The 23,095-nt window shown below is 37.7% G+C and overlaps 1 protein-coding gene across 13 annotated transcripts in view; it reads right to left on the minus strand.

The window, feature by feature from the left end:
* mbnl2 (muscleblind-like splicing regulator 2) overlaps positions 1-23,095 on the minus strand; it is a 92,278-nt gene that overhangs the window by 41,280 nt on the left and 27,903 nt on the right. For 12 of the 13 annotated variants that reach the window (XM_012957322.3, XM_012957323.3, XM_031896158.1 and 9 more), the window contains 1 exon segment: positions 4,235-5,024. In XM_012957322.3, the coding sequence (XP_012812776.1) occupies positions 4,235-4,408 (174 nt within the window). In that variant the 5' untranslated portion in view covers positions 4,409-5,024. 13 annotated transcript variants of the gene reach the window in all.

Here is a 23,095-nt window from a genome sequence, read left to right on the forward strand (position 1 = left end):
GTTGCGCGCACTCTGGCTATGACTCTGGCGCTGACTCTGGTGCTCGTTGCGCACACATCCCCCCGAGGACGGACGTGATTAATTGCTTGTGTACGTGCGCGGGCACAGGTACGCACGGTCACACGTCCATCCACGGGGGGGGGGGGCGCTGCGCGCAATGAGTGCGTTCAACGAGCCAGAGTGCGCGCAATTGTAGGTATGCACGGACACATATACTCGAGTATAAGCCGAGGGTTACTTTTTCAGCACATTTTTAGTGCTGAAAAACTCGGCTTATACTCGAGTATATACGGTAGATATATTCCAGTTTAGTGAGATTCTTTAATAGGCCACATAACACAGTATAAACTATCTGTTGGTTAAGTATTCATTCTGTGGGTATAGTTTTCCTTTAATACTGAATGGATTCTGATACAATTTTTTACATGGGTTGATGTGATTTACGAATTGTTTGGCTGAGATGCTGCTCAACCCACATCATAATGGTTATCATAAACATTAAAACCCTAAGAAAGAATGAGTAATAATGTATGTCAGTATAACTAATGACTGGTCTGTAGTCTTTCTTTTCCGTTTCCAGGAGATACAGTTAATGCTGCATTGAACACAGTCAGTGCTTTATGTAGGATGGCAGTCTAAAACAAACACACAGTACAGAAACTCTATTTAGATGCACACAACCCTGTATACATACTTCAGTTACCAGTAATTGCCTTAGCTCTAAGCTATATGAGACAGCTGTTCCCCCCCTCTCAGGAATTGATATATGATAATAAGACAACATTCAGTGCATTGAACTATTCCTAAGGAAATTCTTCGTATAACCATAACCAAATTATCACAGAGGAAAGTAACCATGTTGATCTCCTAATGAAAGGAACTAAAACAATAAGTTATTTTGCAATTTCCAGTGGAACAACAGACACTATATTTTGTATATATTAAACATTTGTTTGTATAATCCCCCCCTCGTCTCAGAGGTAAACAGAATTAATAAAAAATATTCTGCCATCGTTTTCTTACTGAAGTATAAGCTATTGGAAAAATAAATTTCACAGCTCATAATTCAATACAAACACATTAAAGTATAATATATACTGTACAGTAAAATACTGATACACTAGAAATGGTGTAAGCAACCCTTATATTGTGGTCTAAGCAACTGTTTTGTGTGGGTACATTCAGGGCTGTGGAGTCGGTAGATAAATTCTCCGACTCCGACTCCTCAGTTTCTGATACTTCCGACTCCGACTCCTCTGTTTTTAATATGCTAATGTATTTTATACATCCAGGAAGGGGCACTTAAAACACAACTGAACTGATAATAAACTGATAGACAATTTTATCAATACTCCTAATGATTTCCCTAGAATCCCATAATCATGTTTAAAGTTTAAGCTAACATTACAGCTGAATTACAGCAGTTTTTCAAATGTTTTAAAGCTTCAGTCTTAAAGGAACAGTAACACCAAAAAATAAAAGAGCTTTAAAGTAATATAATGCACTGTTGCCCTGCACTGGTAAAACTGGTGTGTTTGCTACAGTAAAACTACTATAATTTATATAATAAGCTGCTGTGTAGCCACGGGGACAGCCATTCAAGCTGGAAAAAAGGAGAAAAGGCACAGGTTACATAGCAGATAAAAGATAAGTTCTGTAGAATACAATGGTGTTTTATCTGTTATCTTCTATGTGCCTGTGCCTTTTCTCCTTTGAATGGCTGCCCCCATGGCTACACATCAGCTTATTTATATAAATTATAGTAGGGTTTCTGTAGCAAACACCCCAGCTGTACCAGTGCAGGAACTGCTGCCCCCGGGGCTACACAGCAGGGTATTTATATAAACTATAGTAGGGTTTCTGTAGCAAACACCCCAGCTGTACCAGTGCAGGAACTGCTGCCCCCGGGGCTACACAGCAGGGTATTTATATAAACTATAGTAGGGTTTCTGTAGCAAACACCCCAGCTGTACCAGTGTAGGAATGGCTGCCCCCGGGGCTACACAGCGGGGTATTTATATAAACTATAGTAGGGTTTCTGTAGCAAACACACCCCAGCTGTACCGGTGCAGGAATGGCTGCCCCCATACTACACAGCAGCTTATTTATATAAATTATAGTAGATTTTCTGAAGTAAACACACAGTGCAGGGCAGCAGCACATTATATTTTAGTTACTTTTATACACTTTCATTTTTTGGTGTTACTGTTCCTTTAAACTATTGACTATCCATTACCTTCACGTATACAAGTATATCTAGTCCTGCAATTTTTTTTTACTTAATTAGTTATCAGTGAGAGTTAGGCTAGGTTCCCAGTGGGCATTGTGTTCCCAATAACAGAGGAACACGACGCAGTGGAGCTGCTGCACCGTAACTGTGCGTTACGTCCCATTTAGTGAAGCATACAGTCAATGAAAAGCTTCATGGTCACTCAACGTGTTCGTTTATGCACTGCGTGCATTGGGCTTTATTCTTATAGCAGAGAAGTAATTAATTATGACTGTTTGTGAATTGGGACATTTAAACTTGCCTAATTTTTTTTTTAATTCCCATTTAAATTTAGTAGGAGTCAGAGTCGGTTCATTTTTTGCCGACTCAGACTCCAGGTACCCAATATTGCCTCCGACTCCGACTCCTCGACTCCGACTCCACAGCCCTGGGTACATTATTATTTTATCATAAACAACATATATATATAAACACACATAGATCAGGTTCAGTGGTACATAAAGTTCAACACAATACTGCACGATACTGCCATTTGTGCTCTGTAGTGAATGGGGATTTGCAATGTTTTGCACCATGTTGAGATATCATGAACCATGACACCCTGCTTTGTACTGTAATTTCTGTGTATGTAGACCAGTGGTCTCCAACCAGTGGCTAGTGAGCAACATGTTGCTCCCCAACCCCTTGGATGTTGCCCCCAAACCAGGTAGTTATTTTTGCATTTCTGACTTGGCTGCAAGTTTTGGTTGCTTACGAGTAAGAAAGGTTGGGGACCCCTGGTGTAGACTAACATTGCTTTGTGTATTGGGTTCACTTAACAGTAACACTGGCATTCTATGTGGAGTTGAATATTGTTGAAGTAGATAGGGCAGGGATGTATTTATTAGTGATGAACAAAAGTTTCGCCTGGTTTCACTGTGGAAAAACACCCATGGTTGCAAAAGAAAAAAAAAAAAAAAAAAAGTCAGCAAAAAATGCTTATTGATGTCACTGCATTTCACAAATTGCTAATTTTTTGGCAAAGCAAAAAGGGACAGATTCACTCACCACTGGTGTACATTCTATTTATCATTTTCTATCATCAGAGAATGTCAAACATTAGGCTACTTCTATCATATTGTGTGGATTTATTTAAAAGTATTCATGTTTATTTAAAACCAGCCAAAATAAAAAGGTAGAAAGCTGTACCCTTGGTTTTTTCTGCACTTATTCCAGGTTCTGACTCTTAAAACAATGTAGTAGAAATCAGTTCTCCTTCAGGTTTCTTAATCAGGTTTTAGAAGTCAGAACCAGTAAGGCATAGTATAAAAGCAAACAGTCAGATACTGGTTTTAAACGACAAAAAAGGCCAATCCATATTGGCACCCCCAGTGAGTCTAATCCCTAAACAGCACCTTGCTGCCATCTTACTCACCTTTCCTGGGTGCCCCTAGTGCAGACTTAGACTTAGGCATGCGCAGTAGAGTAGAATGTTGGCCTAAGTCTGCCCTTGGGATTGCCTGGTAAATGTAAGCAAAATGGTGGCATGAAACTGCCCTACTTTTTTCTCAAGAACAGTGTGTGTTTTTCCTAAAAAGTACCACCGGCCTGGGAAGCAACTGGATTAACTAGGAGTTCCTTACATATTGACATATATTTGTTGTTCTTTTGTAGCAATTACATTTACAAATAACTTTAAAAGCACTGGACATTTTTAATAAATCTATAGTGGAAAGTTTCTTAGAATTACATTTTCACATTATTTTTTACATTATGCAAAAAAGGTTTTTGGTGGAGATCCATTTGGTAAAAGCTAAATAATAAAAAAAATGTGCTAGTAAAAATGAGGTGCCAGTATATCATTTTACCCCTTTTGCGGGAAATCTGACAATTGCAATAAATACATTCATACTGTCAATGAAACATGTCCTCCACAGAGTGCATATAACAAAGTTGACAGCTCTATTCATGTTGCACAGTAACCTAGTTAAAATAACACTAGAAGTAATAAGGCTTGTTACTTACCTTAAGGGAATCAAAGCAGGCAATAACTCTTCCATTTTCAACCTGACAACTTTTGGGTGGATGTGCAAATTTACATTCCTCATCAGACCTTGAACAAGTCCCCCTCTGAAACTGTCTGCACACCTCCAATGTAAGCCATTTTGTGTCTCTTACAGGAGCTACATTCAAAGCCATGATTGGATAAAAAAGAATAAAATGGAACACTTTCTTGTTAACTGTTCAAATGTCAGTTAATGCTCCTAAAAGCTTTAGCAATAAAAGTAAAACAATAAAATTGTGGGGTGGTAGACTGCTGAATGGAGTCCAAGGCACTTGAAGCACCATAAGAAAAAGCCTATTAATCAGTCCAAAGTTACTCATCAATCAGGCTGCCCCACTTAATCTGGACTTTAAAAACAACATGCTCTCAAAGCTCAGCAGTTGGAAATGTCAGGATGGCTGGACAATATGCTGACGACTATTTTCCATGAAGTAACTCCAAACTAACTGCACCGTCTCTACAATTAAGTATATTTTTTTTTCTCAAAACAGAGTTTCTCTTTATTGGAGATCGGCTTAATGTCAGCCTTTTGGGAAATTCACACAAATGGTGCGGTTAGGATCTTTTTTCTTCGCTGATGCTCATTCCATTTCATGTTGAGTCATTGGCAATTAAAGACATGGTGGATACATCCACCCTTCAGAGCAGGATCCGGTGTGTTTGGCAAGCAGAAAGCCCTGATAACGCAGATGGTCCGCTTTAGTACTTTCTGGCAAAAGTGACTTTACAGAAGGCACTATTCAAGTAAACCTAGCAAAAACAAAAAGAGAAAATGTCTGCTTAATAAAAACTCAAATGAAACAAGTGCAACCCCACCCTTTAAAGAAGGCAGTATGATATTATAACTCTACATTCTAATCTTGAAGAAAAAAAACTTTGCCTTGCTTGTAAAGATATGCATAGAGAGGAAAATAACCAAAAGAAACACATATTGCAGCAATACTCTAGGCGTGCATCCAAGAGATGGGAGTGACTCAAAAAGATTGCAGATGAAAGTGGAAGAGACATTAATCAGACAATTTGACTCTGAAATACGAAGTCTACATGCCAATTTATTAATGCTTCAAATATTAAATAAGCACACATTTCCTCCCTTCAGACTATTTCTTCTTAAAGTTACCTAACATATATTATTCAGTAGAAAATCTGTAATAATCATCTAAAACAAGGCAATAACCACCCATAATATTTATTTATGGTTTCCCTCTGATAAGCACAAAGATACATTTTCAAAACAGCATAAATACAATTTGCCAAGCAAGGTTGTTAGATCTAGTTACAATGCTGTTCTCTTTTTAATCTCAATTTTCAACACAGAATCCTACAGTAAAGAGCTAAAGAGCAACTTTAGTAACAAATATCACTTAAGCTCATGTCACATATCCAATTGCTTGTTATGGGTTTAGAAATCTCATTATCAAAGCCATGCAGAGTAATGTGTAAATCTTATCTATATACTATTAGTTTATTCATGTACCTACTATGATCACTCATAATTACCTCACCTTTATGATCTTACAAAAACCATGCGTGAACTAAGAATCCTGTCAGCAGATTTTATTTTATCCACTTCATGGAGAGTAAAACTTCAGCTCGCCACAGTCAACCAGAATAAAATTCTGCTGATTGTAGGGAATTTTTAAAGCCATATTTATCAATGGGTGAAAGCATCTTCCATCCACTTCACTTATATAAACACCTCCATAAAAATTGCATACAAGTGAACAGAGAACTGCAAATATTTAACCCTGAGGACTGTGGCAAGCTCTATATTCACACTTTAATACATTTCCTCAATGTCCACTTATTTGATTTTCTCTTTAGTCAGGCTCCAGCAACGAATCTCCAGCTGACTGACAGGCTATCTACCATTTATATAGACACCCCAGACCTACTGAATTACAGATGCGGGATCCCTTATCTAGAAACTCATCCACAAAACTCCAAATTTGTTTTTAAAGTCAGAATTTTGTTTAAGCAAATAATTCTGATTTTTAAAACAAGTTTCCTGTTTCTCTGTAATAATAGTAGCATGTAAGAACAGAAGCTCGCACTTGATGGTAACAAAGCTGCATACATTCATACTGGGTTTATTTAATGTTTAAATTATTTTTAGCAGACTTCAATTATGATGATCCAACTTATGGAAAGGTCCCTTATCCAGATCCAGATAATAGATCCTATATCTGTACTGCACTCGAGGAAGTGCAATTAAACACCAATAATTTTAACATGTTCTTACATGATCTTTTCAGTACTATATTCAAATTCTGTAAATATAAATAATAATAAAAAATATTGCATAATGAAAACTAGTCCCAATAACCCCTCCATCTTATTGTGCATGGTAAAAGCTTACAGTTAACTGGACTATTATACTAACTTATACAATGAGCTAATTAAGATTCCAAATATAAATTAAGTGTTAAACTAATAAGACAATAACAGTAATAGTAATAGGGAAGTGTATCTTTGCAGAAGTTTTGCAGCAAATGTTTGTTTTGTCGTTTTTGAATTATTTTCTGTTGTCTCCAACTTGGAATTTAAAATTCTATGCAGTTGCTAGGGTCAATGACCCCAGAAACCAGAAAAGAAGTAATGTGAAACTGGGTTATTATTATTTTAACACTTGTGGCCCATCCAGAATTTCCAGGGTCTTCGGGGACAGCTCAGTATGACACCAGTGCCCCCCCCCCAAAAAAAAAATATGTAAAAAATGTAAAATAATTGGCCCATGGTATAAAAGAAAATCACAGAGAGCCCTGACACACACACACAAATATAAATATATATATATATACAGAGATCATAATGGTGCACACCACTAACAAAAAAATACAACCTGGGTGCAAGAGCCATATAAACTAAAATATTGCAGGAGTAATGCCAGCACACACAGGGTTTCATACAAATGTATATAAAATGATATTTATTAAGAAAAAAAGAGCAAAATAAACATAGCAAGCCTCAACGTTTCAGTCCCCACTGGGACTTTCATCAGGAGGCAAAAACTGAAGCACATCAGATAGGAGCTAATGGTATTCATGTCTATCATCAAATATATAATATATATATATATATATATATATATATATATATATATATATAGTGTAACACTGCAAAAAGTCAGTAGTAAGGCATGGGGTATATGATCAGACATGACTTATCAAACAAAGATTTATGTATGTATTTATGAATTGCTCAGTTGCAGATGAAGAGACAGTGTATGTTTACAGCTTTTGCCTGCAAATGTTTTCAGAGTCTTTTTAAATAAAACCTTCTATACATCCTTTTTAAATGATTTTCACAGTCTAAATATTCATTTATGGAGCAGCAATATAGTTGGTGTGACTCTAGTGTCAAAATCAAAGATACTGTGGAAAAATATTCCCATGTGATGTGGTCCCAGTGTTCACAGTTCTCATTTGCTGAAAGCCCCAACAGACATACCAGAATAGAATGCTGTCAGCTCACTTAAAAAATTAGGTTACAGTTTGCACTGCCTTTTTAATTAGCTGAACTGAACATTCCCCCCCACACACAATGTTTAGCATTTTAAAACACTTACTCATAAGCATACCATTCACCAAACAATATTATTAATTTTTAGTTTTGTTACCATAAAGATTCAGTATAACATGCTGTGCAAAACAGCAGGATAAAATGTACAAATGCATACACATACCAATACAAATGTTGTGCTGTGCAATAGAAAAATAAACTATATGAACACATATAAAGACCAGTACAAATGCTGTCTTTTCAATACGATAATAAAATATATAAATGCATACAAATAGAGATAGGCCCATAATATATATTCATATGATTAAAGTAACTTTAATTTTCAAGGAAAACTATTTCTACGCTCGACAAAAGTTTTGTAAGTAGTGTTTACTTAGGGTACAAAAAGGAATTGCAGATATCACGATTTCGAATAACTCTTTTGGTCCATAAAAATATTCCCAAGAGTACACTGCTTGTCAGTGTTTTCCAGGAAAGAAAAAGAGCAAGTCAGTTATCCATATGAGTCTTCTCCGTGTGGGGATTAAGCTTTAGACATGAGCTTTTGAAGGAAAATGAACTGCTGAGCTATGGAGAAATGAATGAAGACTTCTTTACATGGTGGGATTTGAAATCTCACGTCAGCTGCTAATCATTTCATGAGACAATAAAGAACCTTACACCAGAGCTGAGGAGGTTAAGCCCTATACATTAAGCACAGAGAAAAAAAACACAGCAGCACCTTCAGACATTTCCATTTGCAAAACTGGCACCACACCCTCAGTGTAATAAAGGTTACACCCAGAAACATCCAACCAAGAAGCTAAGTGAAGTGGCATGACACCGGTTTTATATACTAGGATAGAAGACAGCATATAATATGTAATTTGGAACTCCAGGCCTTCTAAATACCACATATGCCATACCACAAATAGAGGTATAGTGTGAATACATTCATAAAATATTAATTCAATTTAGCAAGGGATTTTAAACAAGATAAAAATTGTATTAAGGTAAATGAGTTTTCAGCCAGCAACTACTGTATTAACATCTCTGTGCTTTATAGGACAGTAACATCTTTAGAATGAGATCACAATGCACTTTAAACTCAACTGAATACTTGAGATACCAGGAGCATAGTGAGAGGGATGTGTCCTAGTTTAATAATATTAATAATAATAATTTTTAGCTTTTTTATCACAGGTTAATTAATGTGGGGGTAAGGACTTATTTTTAGAATCAGACAACTAGTTCTCTAGTGTGTTAACCCAGAGTACAACAAAGTACAGGAGCGTAATGTAATAAGAAACATAACTAAGGAGACAGTTTGTAACCGAATGGTAGCTTCACTTGGATTCACATAAAATAAGTCTATATTTATTGAATCCTATCTTGATAACTAATTGAAAATACAGTGAATCATAATGGCATATTACCATTATCTCATATAAATAAACACACAAACAAAAACAAGAATTTTTTAAACTAAATCTTAGGTAAATCAGGTGAAAATGGATGGCCAGTTTTTCATATTCGCCAACTTTGGCAAATGCTTATTATTAGTTGGAAGCCTGAAGGACACATTATAGGTCTAGGAAGCCAAAACAGATTACCTTCTTAGCTGGGCCATGACAGATTAGCCAAGACCAGATGCCAATATAATTTAAAAATTTTTTTTTTTTTTGTAACTTACAATTTTTATTTTTTCCATTTGTAAACAAGAGAAAATTAACATCACATATTAAAGCGTTTTATGACATTGTTCGTAAAGTTGTCATCAATAACAGGTTTACATTAAAAAAAAGAGGGGGTTGGAAGGGGAGGTAATACATAATGGTTAACCAAGGGAAAGAGAGGGGTATCGAGGGGCTGCCTAGTTGTGATGGTACACAGGTTTATTCTTGAGTTGGGTGGGCAAGCATGTCCCAGGGCGACCATACTTTTAGACATTGGGGAGTTTTATTCTGTAGTCGGGCCAGGCTATATTCAAATTGCTTAATATTGTTTACTTTCCGTTTTACTTCTGAGAGGGAAGGAATGGTGGACGTCTTACATTTGGCCGCAATGGAGGTACAGGCAACCGAAAGCCCAAAAGTAGGGTGACAATATCTTTCTCTAGGGTTGTCAGTGTGATCTGGGATAGCAGCGTCAAGATCTCATCCCAGAATGGTTGTATTAGAGGGCAATGCCAAAATATGTGGGGTAGGTTTCCCGGCTGCCCGCATCCCTTCCAACAGTCCTGTGTTGTTTCTGGGAATAATGCGTGCAGCTTAACTGGTGTATGATACCAGAACATAATTATTTTATAAATGTCTATGAAGATTTTCATTCATCCAGGTCATGGTATATCTAGTATAAATAAAATTAAAGCAACTGGACTTGTTTGGTAATCATTGAAGACGTTTCACTACTCATCCGAGCAGCTTCTTCAGTTCAACTGGTATGGGAAGTCCTCAGCATATATACTCTTCCACTAATCCAATCACAATAGCACTATGTAACTCTTCAGAAAGTGGGATTAGTGGAAGAGTATATATGCTGAGGACTTCCCATACCAGTCAGTTGAACTGAAGAAGCTGCTCGGATGAGAAGTGAAACGTCTTCAATGATTATCAAACAAGTCCAGTTGCTTTAAATTTATTTATACTTGATAATTTATAAATATTTTCCTGCTGTCTCACACAGGTGATACCTCGTTTCATATTGTCCCATATGGATTCCCATTCACTTTCTTCAATTTCTCTGCTAACCTGGGTATCCCAATTTTGCATATAGCTATGTTTGTAGTTCACTTCTAAGGAAGGATTGCCAAGTATCTTATAGATGGAGGAAATTAAACCTTTTTGTGGGAGGCCCTGGGCCGCTAGATGTTCAAAGGATGTGAGGGGGTCACATCTTTCAGATGATAAAGTAGGCATAAAGAAATATTTTAACTGGAGGTATTCATACCATAAGGGAGAGGCCTGGGGCTTTATCATTCAGAGTCTCCCGTGGGAGAAGCCCACCACCCGCTCGGTCTGTTATGTCTCACAAGGTAAAAAAGGGGTGTGTATCCATCGTTGCAGATATTGTGGGGGTAAGGCTGGTTGAAACCTTGGATTGCCCATATAATTTAAAATTTGATCTATTTTCTGTAATGGTCTTATGAGCTCTTTAAGTGTGTTTGCTGTTGTATGAGCACTTATTTTAATCATTTTTTCAAGTCCTAAGCATTAAAATGGGCAGGGCTAAAAGAGACCTGAAACTAATGACAGGATTAGTTTCTGGGCCAAGAGCATAAGACTTACCACAACTGAAATGTTAGCAGAATATACAGACATGTTCAATAGGAAAAACAATGACATACCGTATATACTCGAGTATAAGCCGACCCGAATATAAGCCGAGGTACCTAATTTTACCTAAGAAAACTGGAAAAACTTATTGACTCGAGTATAAGCCTAGGGTGGGAAATGCAGCTGCTACTGCTAAGTTTCAATAATCAATTTGATTGGTATTAACAATGTGTCCAACTTTAAATTACGGTAATTAATAATAATTAACTGTATTCACCTGTATTAGCAATGCTGATCACATGATATGGATATACCTGATCAGTATTGCTAATACTGGTAAATACTGTACTAATTATAGGTAATTCTTGATTGATTGAAGTGAAACACACCTGATATGTGTTTAACTTTAATCAATTATGACCAACTATAATTAGGATCTATATGTATCTATAAAGGGAACCGTTATATATATATATCTATTACTAGTACCTTGGAGAGACTGTCAGTGCTGTGCGTATGTAGCATGTACCACAGATAACATCACTTGGCTCCGTGCTTTGTCCCTACACAACCAGATTCTGCCTGATCTGTAAGTGTCACTGCATGGCCTGCTGCTTCCAATACGGTTCTCCTCTTAAAGGGAAAGGGTACGCATTGTGGGCTGGCGGCAGAGTGACTGGGACCAGTCCAACCCAGAATGCAAGAACATGCTCACTTTATGTAGCGATGGGGAGGGATTGTTCCGCGTTCGTGCATCACACACAGGGGGTGGTTCTGCATTCGTGCATGCGCATGGGGGGGCTTAGGGGCGACCAACGAGGATGGCCCGGGGTGCCGGAAGGACAAATCCGGCGCTGGCGCTGAGATCCACTGGGCCTGCGCCCATGGGTGCCCTCAGACCAGCGCAACATGTAGGGATACAAAAGGAGTAAGCTTCTATTACTTATATTACAGGTAATTAAACTGCTCATGCATCACTGTGCCCAGCCTGCCTGCAAAGCCAACTCCTCCTATAGGTCAGTTAAGTTTTACTGACTGCCTCACGGACCTATAAGAAAGTAGCTTTGCCCGGGAGAGTGTTCCGTTTACAAGCAGGTGTCAGGGTAGCCTGTCGGGTTGGCGGGGCAGCAGCAATCGCTAGCATGGGGATACAGATCAGGCTGTGACTCGAGTATAAGCCGAGGGAGACTTTTTCAGCACATTTTGTGTGCTGAAAAACTCGGCTTATACTCGAGTATATACGGTATGTAAATTCCCCACCAGAGGAAGTTAAGTTCATATATGTAATATGCTTAGTTTGTCACGTCTGAGTGGTAATCCTTACCAGCTCCAGCCAAGATGATCCAGTACCTATGCTCTTAAAGAGATTACAGAGATTGAACATATATGAGCACCCAGCAGCTTTTTTTACCTAGAGACAGCAGGGAGAAGTGTGATTGTGTGCCTGCAATACAAAATGGCATGTCTTAAGTGCTGTTTAAATCAGTTTGATTAGACAATCTGATTTTGAAACTAAAGCTATTTTAAAAATGTTCAGTGTCTGGCATTTTCACATTTTCTCTATTTCTGTTTTCCATTATTGGAAAAATGTTAGCTTCCCAGTCTGATATACTGTATGATCAATACATATAGCTTTAAACAAGATAATATTTTCATACCAATTTGGACATAGCATGTGTGCTAACATACAGCAAATAGACTAATTGGGACATATATTAAGAAAGAAGTAAAGAATTGTTATTGCACTTTTTATTTTTCACAAATAAGGAAAGAGAGGCTGCATTTAGTCTTTACTTCGGAGCAAGACCACATATATCAAGAAGCATCATGCAGTGTTGTCTTTGGGAGCTGCAAGATGTGGTCACTGCCCTGGGATCCTAATAGTGGATACTGTAGACAGGGGGAGCAGGGAAATTATTTCCTCCTGGCTAGGCTGGCAGTAACAGGCAGAATAACATATTGCAGGAATACCAGGAGAGGAATGAAGCAGCACTTGTCATTTTTCTCCCAAACTATAGTCCTACAGATACTGCTGAACTAAAACCTCCAGCACCTCTTACCCAAGGGAGTGTTGTAGTGGAGCTCCCCAAACTCAGTTCTGCCCTGTTAATTTACATTTGAGTGTTATTGTTTATGACCCCAGTCATTATCTACATGCCTCAAATACACATTGTGCAAAAGCTTTATTTACGTTCCACTGCACACAATTCCCTACACATCAGAAATGGCCGGTCAGTGTAATAATGCCCCACAGCAATATTTGTTTCTGCTGTTCTCTGTTCATACATTATTTAGCACAGAGTTAAAAAGCAGGACTGTAAAAAAAATCCATTTATTTACATAAACTAGTAAGTCCCTGTATAATAAAATGCATTTTTAGCTCTCAATGAGTAGAGCTGTAATATGTAAAAGGGAATATACCTCCCAATATTTCCAACTGCAAAACTGTCAATACATCTTCAGTTTACAAGGTTAAGCTTAGTTAGGTCTCACCATGCCCCAGGTCTGCCCCAAATAATGTCTACGTCCCCATAAATCTGTGCCTTTCAGACAATAAACTGAATATCCTGCATAATTAGGGTTATTTGATGGCTTTAAAAAGGGACATTTTTTAGAGCTTAAACTGCGTTATAATTGGGCTTTAACAAGAACCTATTCCATCCATGAAACCTGCTAAATGATGGCCATCTTATAATAGTTCAAAAAACGGCAGTGAGAATTCCAGAGAGAATACAGTCACATGTTTACTAAATTGACTTGGGAAATATGACCATATAACTCCTTTGGGTAGAATGTTCATTAAACTGCATTTATGAAGAATTAAAGATATATAACAATAAAAGAATAATAACAATATATCCCTATGCAATATGGACAATAACCCCTATATGGAATAAAAGGCACAACGGTTGCCCACGTGCAGAATCCCATAGCAACCAACAAATTGTTTTCTTTAAACAGCTGACTAGTACATGATACCTGTTTGCTAATCCTGTTTGTTTGATGGGTTTCCACAGGAGAGCAAACCTGTGCCACAATTTACATCTTTAATTACATAACTAGATCTTCTTTATTGCAGTTAGCCTAGAACTAGTTACCTTTATGATAAAATTTGGGGACCCCAACCTTTTTGACCTGTAAACCACATTCAAATGTAAAAAGAGTTGGGGGAGCAACACAAGCATGAAAAAAGTTCCTGGGTGATGCCAAAGGGCTGTGATTGACTATTTGGTAGCCACTATGCCTTCGACCCAGAAATTTAAAGGTAAGCACCTGCTTTGAGGCCACAGGGAGAAACATGCAAGGGGCAGATGAGTAACGTGTTGCTTGCAAGCCTCTGATTGAATTGCTCGCAGTAGTATTTCATATAACTTTAATCCTATCATCCAGTGAAACTCTCTTAAAACTTAAACTTCCTGACTATTAATTCAGGACACTGAATTATTGTGCTGTGCTGATTTGTTAGTAAACCTTTATAAATCCAAGGGCAGTTAATAGGCCTCTTAAAGGAAAAGTATTCCCTGTTGATCAACATGAGCTCAATGTAGGGCTGCCACCCTGCAGAAATTTCCCGTCCAGTATTATGAAATTACTGGCTATGTAGGTGGCAGTAAATCTGTAATAGCCTCTTGTTTCTCCCCTTGCCCAATACTTCAAATGCCCTTTTGTTTCCCAACTGATGGAGAATCCTTCAGCAACACGCCGTTATGTTACATTCTGCCTACTTACCTCACTGCTTCACCTACTAGTGTGATCACTCTGCCCACTGACATCACTGATTTGCCTCCTAACACGTGGATTGCATGGAAAATCTTTGGTTTTTTTAATTCATGAGCTAAAAAGGGCAACAGGGAAATTTAAGCTTCTCCATGTTTGATCATAGAGGAATCTCTCTGCAAAATGGACTTATGCTTATCTGTATGCTTTGGCACAACAACAAAATATAGCCAAAAAGTATGTTCAGCAAAGCCTTATTCATTGAACTTATGCTGCACAAAGGAATATATCTTTATTAAGAGCAAAGCTGTAGGACTACATTTTTCCTGCAGAACATGACTGCCCAACTGGAGGCCCATTGGCTGCACGTAGCTCTCCAAGGCAATTTATGACCCCAGTCAGATCAAAGGCTCTGAGAACTACTTTTTATGATATTAGGGATGCATTGAATGCTGGATTTAGTTTGGAATTTGGCCATATCTGTGACAAAATGTGGAGCATAACTTAAATAATTACATTTGGAAGTACCTTTTAAAGACCAGGCTTTGTACATTTTAAATAAATGCATGTCGCTGCATACTCTTCTTTAATTCCTGATGTTTACCACCCCAACTAACAACATTACAGTACTTCCATAAAATTAAAATATAGGCTGCTTACCCATGAAATGAGAAGAGTATTCACACTACAGCATGTGGGTGTCCTTGAAGCAGTCAATACATTTTCAAACTTAGTACGAAGGACAAGCTGCATCAATACAAATCTATAAAAATGGGTTGTATCTAGAGCATCTGGTGTGGTGTCCAGCACAGCCATACTGAAAACCCCCCGAAAATAAATTGGTACAGCTAAAACCGCTCAAAATGCTGGTGAACAAAAGTATTGCCACCTTGCAACCACCCCCAACAAGTTCTTAAACAAATTTAAGTTAAACCATTATTTACATTTTCTTGAAATGAAAGAGTCTAGCCTAAATATCCATGACTTGTGTAAGCCTGTAAACTTTAAAGGACACATATAAAAACACTTGGCATGTGGCAATTCAGAGTAGATGTGGGAAAAAGTGGAAATAGGCATTTTCCCGACAAATACGACTCATTGCCACATGTAAACTGTTTTACATGCGGCTTTGTCCATTTTCTTTAAAGGACAATGAAAGGTTAATATAAATTAAAAGTAAGCCTAAAGGCATTCTTTTTAAGTACTTACTGCATATCTAAATTCCCAGATCCCTGCTTGCTTCTCTGAGATATGGTGCTGGCAGCCTACAGCAGTGTGAAGACTACAGTGACATCACTGAAATCTCTCTCCCCTTCCTGTAGGTGCCAGCGGCAGCCTTCCTATTCTCTGAGCATGTGTGTAACTTGATCCTGTCACCTGTTCTGAGCTACACATGCCCACCAGCCAATCAGAAGCGGATCTGCCAGAGGGGAGGGGGGGAGGGAATGAAACACATGTGCAGTATGAAGCAAGGAGGGAAAGGAAGGGAGAATACCTTTTTAGAGATGGCTGCCTGTTCTAGAAATGTGAAGTAAGTGTGACTGAGTAAATATTTGATTAGGTGAGCCAAAAATGTGGCGTTTTTACTAAACAATAGGAGGACTATTGGGCAGTATGCTTTTTAAACTTTGACTTGCATTCTCCTTTAATCAAAAGAGAGGTGATAGACAAACCGGCCCATCTAACATTGCCCTTATACAGATACAGCAGACAGTTACATACCCCCCGGATTAAATGGTTTACCCAATTGATGTAAATTTTTCATGGACCCATACAGGCAACTGGCATCTTTTTTTCCAGAATTATAAGTTTTCCTGGAATTTACACTGTTTTGATGCCGTTCCCTGAGAAACGTAAACTCAGGGTACTACTGTATACCAATTTAAAACTGCACACTGAAGACTGCATTCAAGACAAACTCTCTCTATTACTACATTACATTGAATTACTCTACAAGACTGCAGTAAACATTGTACCTTACAAACATATATGGACACAAACACAATCTGCTGCCTTTCAGTAACTGTTAGACTTCAATGTCAGTGGCCCAGTCTTGCAGTGATCGGGCCCCCTCAGTCCAATCCCGACCTGGAAACTACCTGCAAGAAGACTGTATGCTCTCCCCATGTCTGCATGCATGCATTACTCTTGCTACTCTGATTTCCTCCCACACTCAGAGACATGCAGGCAATTTAACCATCTTATGATCAAATTATGTGTGTGATAGAAACCTTAGCATGTAAGCTCCACTGGGGCTGATGTAAGTGATGGACAACCACTTAGAAAATTTCTGTCATAAATATGCTCATACTATATAAATAAAGCATAATAACTAAAGCCTGCAGCATTCACCAAAAGCTAATTTTACATTACCAGCTAGGATGCGACAGGTTGCAGGTGCCTGATTTACAGTATAAGAATTATTTTGAGCTTCTCATTTCTTTCAGCATAGCCAATGAGATACCCAATCAATGTTAAATATTAATGCACTCTTCCTTTCTATCTATACTCAGCACATTACAGAAAAACAGTATCAGTGCATAGGTTTGGGGCCTATCACACCTTGTCTAGCCCAGCACCTGGCAGACAGCACATAGGAAGAGCTGCAAGTGTGTTAAACATGCTGTTTGCTGTTGTCATGCTGGTGAAATTCAAATGAAACACCCTCATATCTGGCTACTGTTGGAAGTGAGAAAGTTGATAGAGAGCTGCAGAGTGAAAGCAATGCTTTATAAGAAATAATCGGTTCTTATTAATTTATTCGCCTGGCTGTGTCTTCTCATTAATATTGCATGAACATAGCATAATTACAGTAGGCGTTGTTATCTTCTCAAATCCAATATATATTCTGCTACCAGTTGTTAAGGCAAAATATCATAAAGATTCGATAAACAGCACTGCCGTCCATTACTGAAGATAACACAGTGGAAGTAGTACCCATATCTCCAAAACAAAAAAAAAAAAAACAATAAACAAATTATATATATATATATATATATATATATATATATATATATATAAAGAGAGCGAGAGGGTTACATATTCTACATATATTCTTTATTAGTGAACAGGCCAATTTTACCGTGGGACGTCTATAACAACCTATTTATGTATTGGTAAAACAATTATGAGGGATACTTACTTTATATGCTATAAACCTGAAGCACCTTTATCATGAGAACCTTGGAAATAAAGTGTGCTGTCACTGCATCATGTGCAATATGTAGTGTAAATATTTATATCTAGCTATACTGATGGCCTATGGAAGTAATTCAGTAAAATGCTTTGAATATAGGTGGAAATGTAGAAATGACACAATCGTAACCCAAAGTCATTGGAGAGACAGTATCCTGCAGATCAGAAAACCTCCTGCTGTGCTCCTGTCTGCACCACGATACCCTGACTCCTGTTAGCTCCACACTGTATGCAGCAGACTGCAGCAAACTCTTCTTGCATTCAGATGTATTAAGAAGCCTCTTACCTTGTTCAGTTCTAGCTGTTTGTTATTGCCCTGTAGCCGTGGCTTCTGCACACGCTATAGCTTCTTTGCCAATTCACAAGAGAATCATGATTTGCAGCAGTGTGATAACTATACTGTTCTGCTCTTCTTCCTATTTTGGCACACAGAGAAGCTTTGCCCTTCCAGGGGATTTTCCCATCAGATGATGAAGCAGAGAGATGGCTAGAGCACTGTCGATAGAATACTGCAGCCCTCCCCTCCCAGTTACACCCACCCCACAGCCACCAATACGATGTAGGATTGTAAGCTCTGGCCTGTGAGCATTGGCTGTGGTGCAATGACTGACACTGGAGTACAGCAGCAGTAATGTGCAAAAAAAAAAAAAAAAAAAAAAAAACAACATTGCATCCATACCGAAGGAAAAGGAATTTCCTTCACAGAGGCTCAGCATCAGTCACATATGGATTAGGAGATAGCATCTGCATCCCTACATTGTTTTGCCCTCTGCCAGGTCCTGCTACGGGCTTTTCTATAACACTTTATATACAATAGACAATGTTCAGCTCCAGCAATATTGCCACTTATAATGCAGCAGGAGAGCAATATTTGGAGATGAGGTGCATGTGAAAATGTTTATGGTGCATTTTGCCATTCCGCATTCTAGCTGTGTGTCTGCATTACTGTGATGTCCCAGCAATTCTCCTCAAGGTACAGGGGAAAACATCTAAGCACACTGACTGCAACTACTTTCATTTTAATCTCATTTAAAATTCATCAAACACAGACAAGAGTCAATATTCTATATTTCTAGTTATCCACTGATCCATCCCACAGGTTGCCAGTGTGAATTGTGCCTCACGGAGTGCCTTTGTGTATACAGCCCACATATGCTATGCTGTAACCTGGCCCTGCACCTTCCCATAGGAACAAGTGCTGCACCCTTCCCTAACCTGCATACAGTAAAACAGCTAAGTGCTGGCATCCGTTTACAGGGGTAAATCAGCATGAAGCAAATATTCTTGTAGGGGTATTGGTGCCAAACTATATATTTAATTTTATTTTATTTAAAAATCACATTTACCTAAAGAGGGAATAGTCCCATATATCCAAGTATCTCTTTAAAAAGGAGGAAGGGGCAAATAATCACAAGGTTATCTTCAATCTTCTGCTTGTGCACTGCTGTTGAACTTCAACTCCCAGCATGCTTTCAGAGATAACTGTGCAGTTCAATAACAGCAGGTAAAAGATCATTAAAATTGACATGCTCTACAGGTAGATGTTCATATGAAATATCTGTAATCTGCAGCATTCACCTCAAACTGACTGCCTGACTCACTCCCTCTCCTGTGATTTAGCCGTTGTCTCTTTCTGTACACAAATCATCTAGCACTGCTAAGCAGGGCCCTCTTGTATGGGTTGTATTTGTGTAAGTAGTCTGTTTATTTAATACCGTACAGTGCTGCTCAATATGTTGGGACTTTATAAATACATGGTGGTAATAATAATGACAGAAGGCATTGATTACTGCAATCAAGAAATACCTAAATGCCCCAAACTGTTGCAGAACAGTAACAAAGCACAGGCTTTTCTGTGTGGATAAACATACTCTAAACAATTTAAAACAATATTAAAAAGGTTAATAACATTTACATTGTTGCACATCTTATTCTATCTAGAGGCTATATTGTTTTACATATCTGCTAAGGAAAAGCTAGAAAGACCTGCCTTTGGCCCTGGGTAGAGGTTTGCCTGCTTTCTTGACTGAAAAGCACTTGATTTTACATCTAGCCCAACTGGCCTACAATGGAAGAAACTGTTAGTGTAAGTAAACATGTTTTATAATTTTACAACATTCCACAAGATCCCACAGAAACCCAGGGAAAACCACTTTAGGCAGAGCACCACAACTTCACAGCATTTCCCCTACATCAATTCCAAAAAGAAGTACTTGCTTTAATCGACATGACCAGCTACAAATGGTGCTTAGTGGAAATGGGTGGCAACCCTAATGTCCGGAGACAGATGACAGGTGGGTGACACTGATGGACATATGGATAACATCAGGATGTAGGGTGATGACATCAGGAGGAAGGACATTGACATGGTGTTCTGGGATTGCTGGGATTAGTAATGCCCAGCAGCATTGGTTTGTTTGGGTTTTAGACCTTGGATATAAGAAGCAGGGATGCACCGAACCCCGAATCCATGTTAAGGGATTTGGCCAAATACCGAACCGAATCTTATTTAGCATATGCTAATTAGGATTTAGAAGGGTTAAATGTCGGTGCGCAATTAGTGAAAATGTTACACTTCCGAGTTTTATTCCAAATCCTAATTAACATATGCTAATTCGGATTCGGTTTGCCCAGGACCCCACAGTCCGAACCCTGACGAAAAAGGCTGAATCCTGGCTGAATACCTAACCGAATCCTGGATTCGGTGAATCCCTAATAAGAAGTCCCACCAGAGTTCACAATGACCTGTGACTTATATTATCCTTTTATTTTACAAGAGGTGTTATATTATTCCCTATATAAACCCTATTACTCAAACAGATAAACTCACTGTATATGTACAGTTTCATACATTTAATGTGATAAATTATTCTTCCTATACAAATATAATATCTCTTGGTAGAAATGAGTATTTCACAAGCAGTAATTGGCTCCTGATTTCTACCAATACATCTGGTGCATTTCATGAGCAGACTGAGCTGTATTGCAGTATATACTGCAGGACAAGGTTACAGTGGTGACAGCATTGTTGTATTTAATCAGCAAATTGCATAGGAAACATTTTGTTAGATTAAAAAAAATTATATATTTTTTCACTGCTAATAGAACATAGATGGCTTCAGCTTGTATGGAATGTGAATAACAAACTATTGCAGCAACAGCAAGATGTGGTTCATTACAAAAGTATTTTTCATTTTACCTTGAATTAGAAGCAAACATGTTTTCGCAATATAGAAGTTGACTTTTGCCTCTGGAACATCCTAACCTTTCACAATGGACACAATTCTCAACAAAAATTAGATAATTATCCATAGTTTCCTAAAAGAAACCTGTGCTTTTTTTGCTAATATTCAATCTATTTTTCTAATTAAACAAAGCATTTTGGAGGTAAAAATAATTTATTCACCTTATTAGCACTTTATACATTTAATTTAGCATGTCTGGCTGAAAATAGAATCCTATTAATATAAAAATAGCTCATTTTTATTTTTACATCTAAAAAAAAATAAATTATATATATATATACAGTATATATATATATATATATATAATCTATGAGAAAAACTTGTGCTCTGCAAAACGAATGATGCATTAGAAATGTCTGTCTGTACATCTTGTTTGCAATTTACATGGAACAAACTCCAACTTTTTGAAGAACTGGTTGTTTGTTTTAACATGCGGTATATTTTTACCATCATAAAGTACGTTATATTTAGAAACAAACCCAAAAATGATTGATGAGCCTAGATATGACTTTCACTTTCAACAAATTAGCATTCATATAAATCATAAGTGCACCTGCTGAATGTCTATTAAACAAGTGGTCAGCAGCCATCTGCAAGGCCTACAGAACAGGGTATGAGTGCTAAATGTAACTGTATTAAGGCTGACTAACACTGCTGGCAATAAGATGACACTTGGCTAAATGCAAGTGCCTGCCTTTAAATGGATTGCTCCAGTGCTCCGTCTGGAAAAAATCCTGCTAGCAACATATCTAGATAGTATATTGACTAGCTTACCCATTTAAGGTATTTTCAAAATAAGTAATCCTTTTTTTTAAAACTGGGCCTTAATTCTATCATCTATTACATTCTGCAGCAGTTTTTCAACCATGCTCCACCAAACACCACTCTTCAAAAATTATTTACATATCTGTTATGGAGCTACTATACTAATTACCTGCTATAGGCAGCAATATAATCTGTTTAAGAGCACTACAGATGCTGTTGCCAATGTCTTATCTGCTGGTATGGTACACATTATATATTGGCAGGTATGCTCGAATTGGAACTGTCATTTTTGTATCCATATTTCTATTATTTAAAGATTTTTTTTGCCCACAATAGAAATACACCTAAACTATCCACCATCCCATGGGGGAATTAAAAGCAGAAGATTGGGGGAGGTACAAACTGCTTAAGGGGAAAATTGATAGAAGGTTTACATAAGTACACTACTATATTGTTCTTTTAAGTAGATTTATATAACAATGTATTACGAGATTTATGAACTGACATGTAGCAGGTAGCATTATTGCACTCATTCCCTTTTTGGTATATTTATCAAATTCCTTGTCAATAAAACTGAAAGTAAAACTGGCTTGTTCTTTGATTTAGCGTTATAAAGATTATATATATTATATACACAGGCACACACACACACATATATATATATATATATACACAGCACATTATGGGCCTAGGTTAATGAAGCAGCCAATTTTCAATGAAGTCTACCTGCAAGTAGCACCAACATAATAAAAATGTTGCTTCGACCAATCATTTAATTTGTATTCTAATTTTTTAAAAATGCACCAATTTCTACTTGCCGAAAATATCAGCCCTACGCCACGTCTGGCATCAGCTTAAAAGTAACACAAATTAGATTAGACTAAGAACACCTGATATTAACACCTGAACTTTTTTTTAAATATATCATAACATTGCCTTTGCATGAGCTTTATTATTTTGCCTTAAAAGTATTTGCTTTTACATTACCATCTGATCCCCCATGTTCCCCAATGAGGGGCTGCCATATTTGTACAGCAGCAGTCCGTTAGCATTAGAAGCATTAGCTTTAGAACTGACAGACTGAGAAGGGATAGTCAGGTTGGCAAAACTGTCAGGTTTA

Source organism: Xenopus tropicalis, chromosome 2 (genome assembly GCF_000004195.4).
Source record: "Xenopus tropicalis strain Nigerian chromosome 2, UCB_Xtro_10.0, whole genome shotgun sequence".
NCBI classification, from domain to species: Eukaryota; Metazoa; Chordata; class Amphibia; order Anura; family Pipidae; genus Xenopus; species Xenopus tropicalis.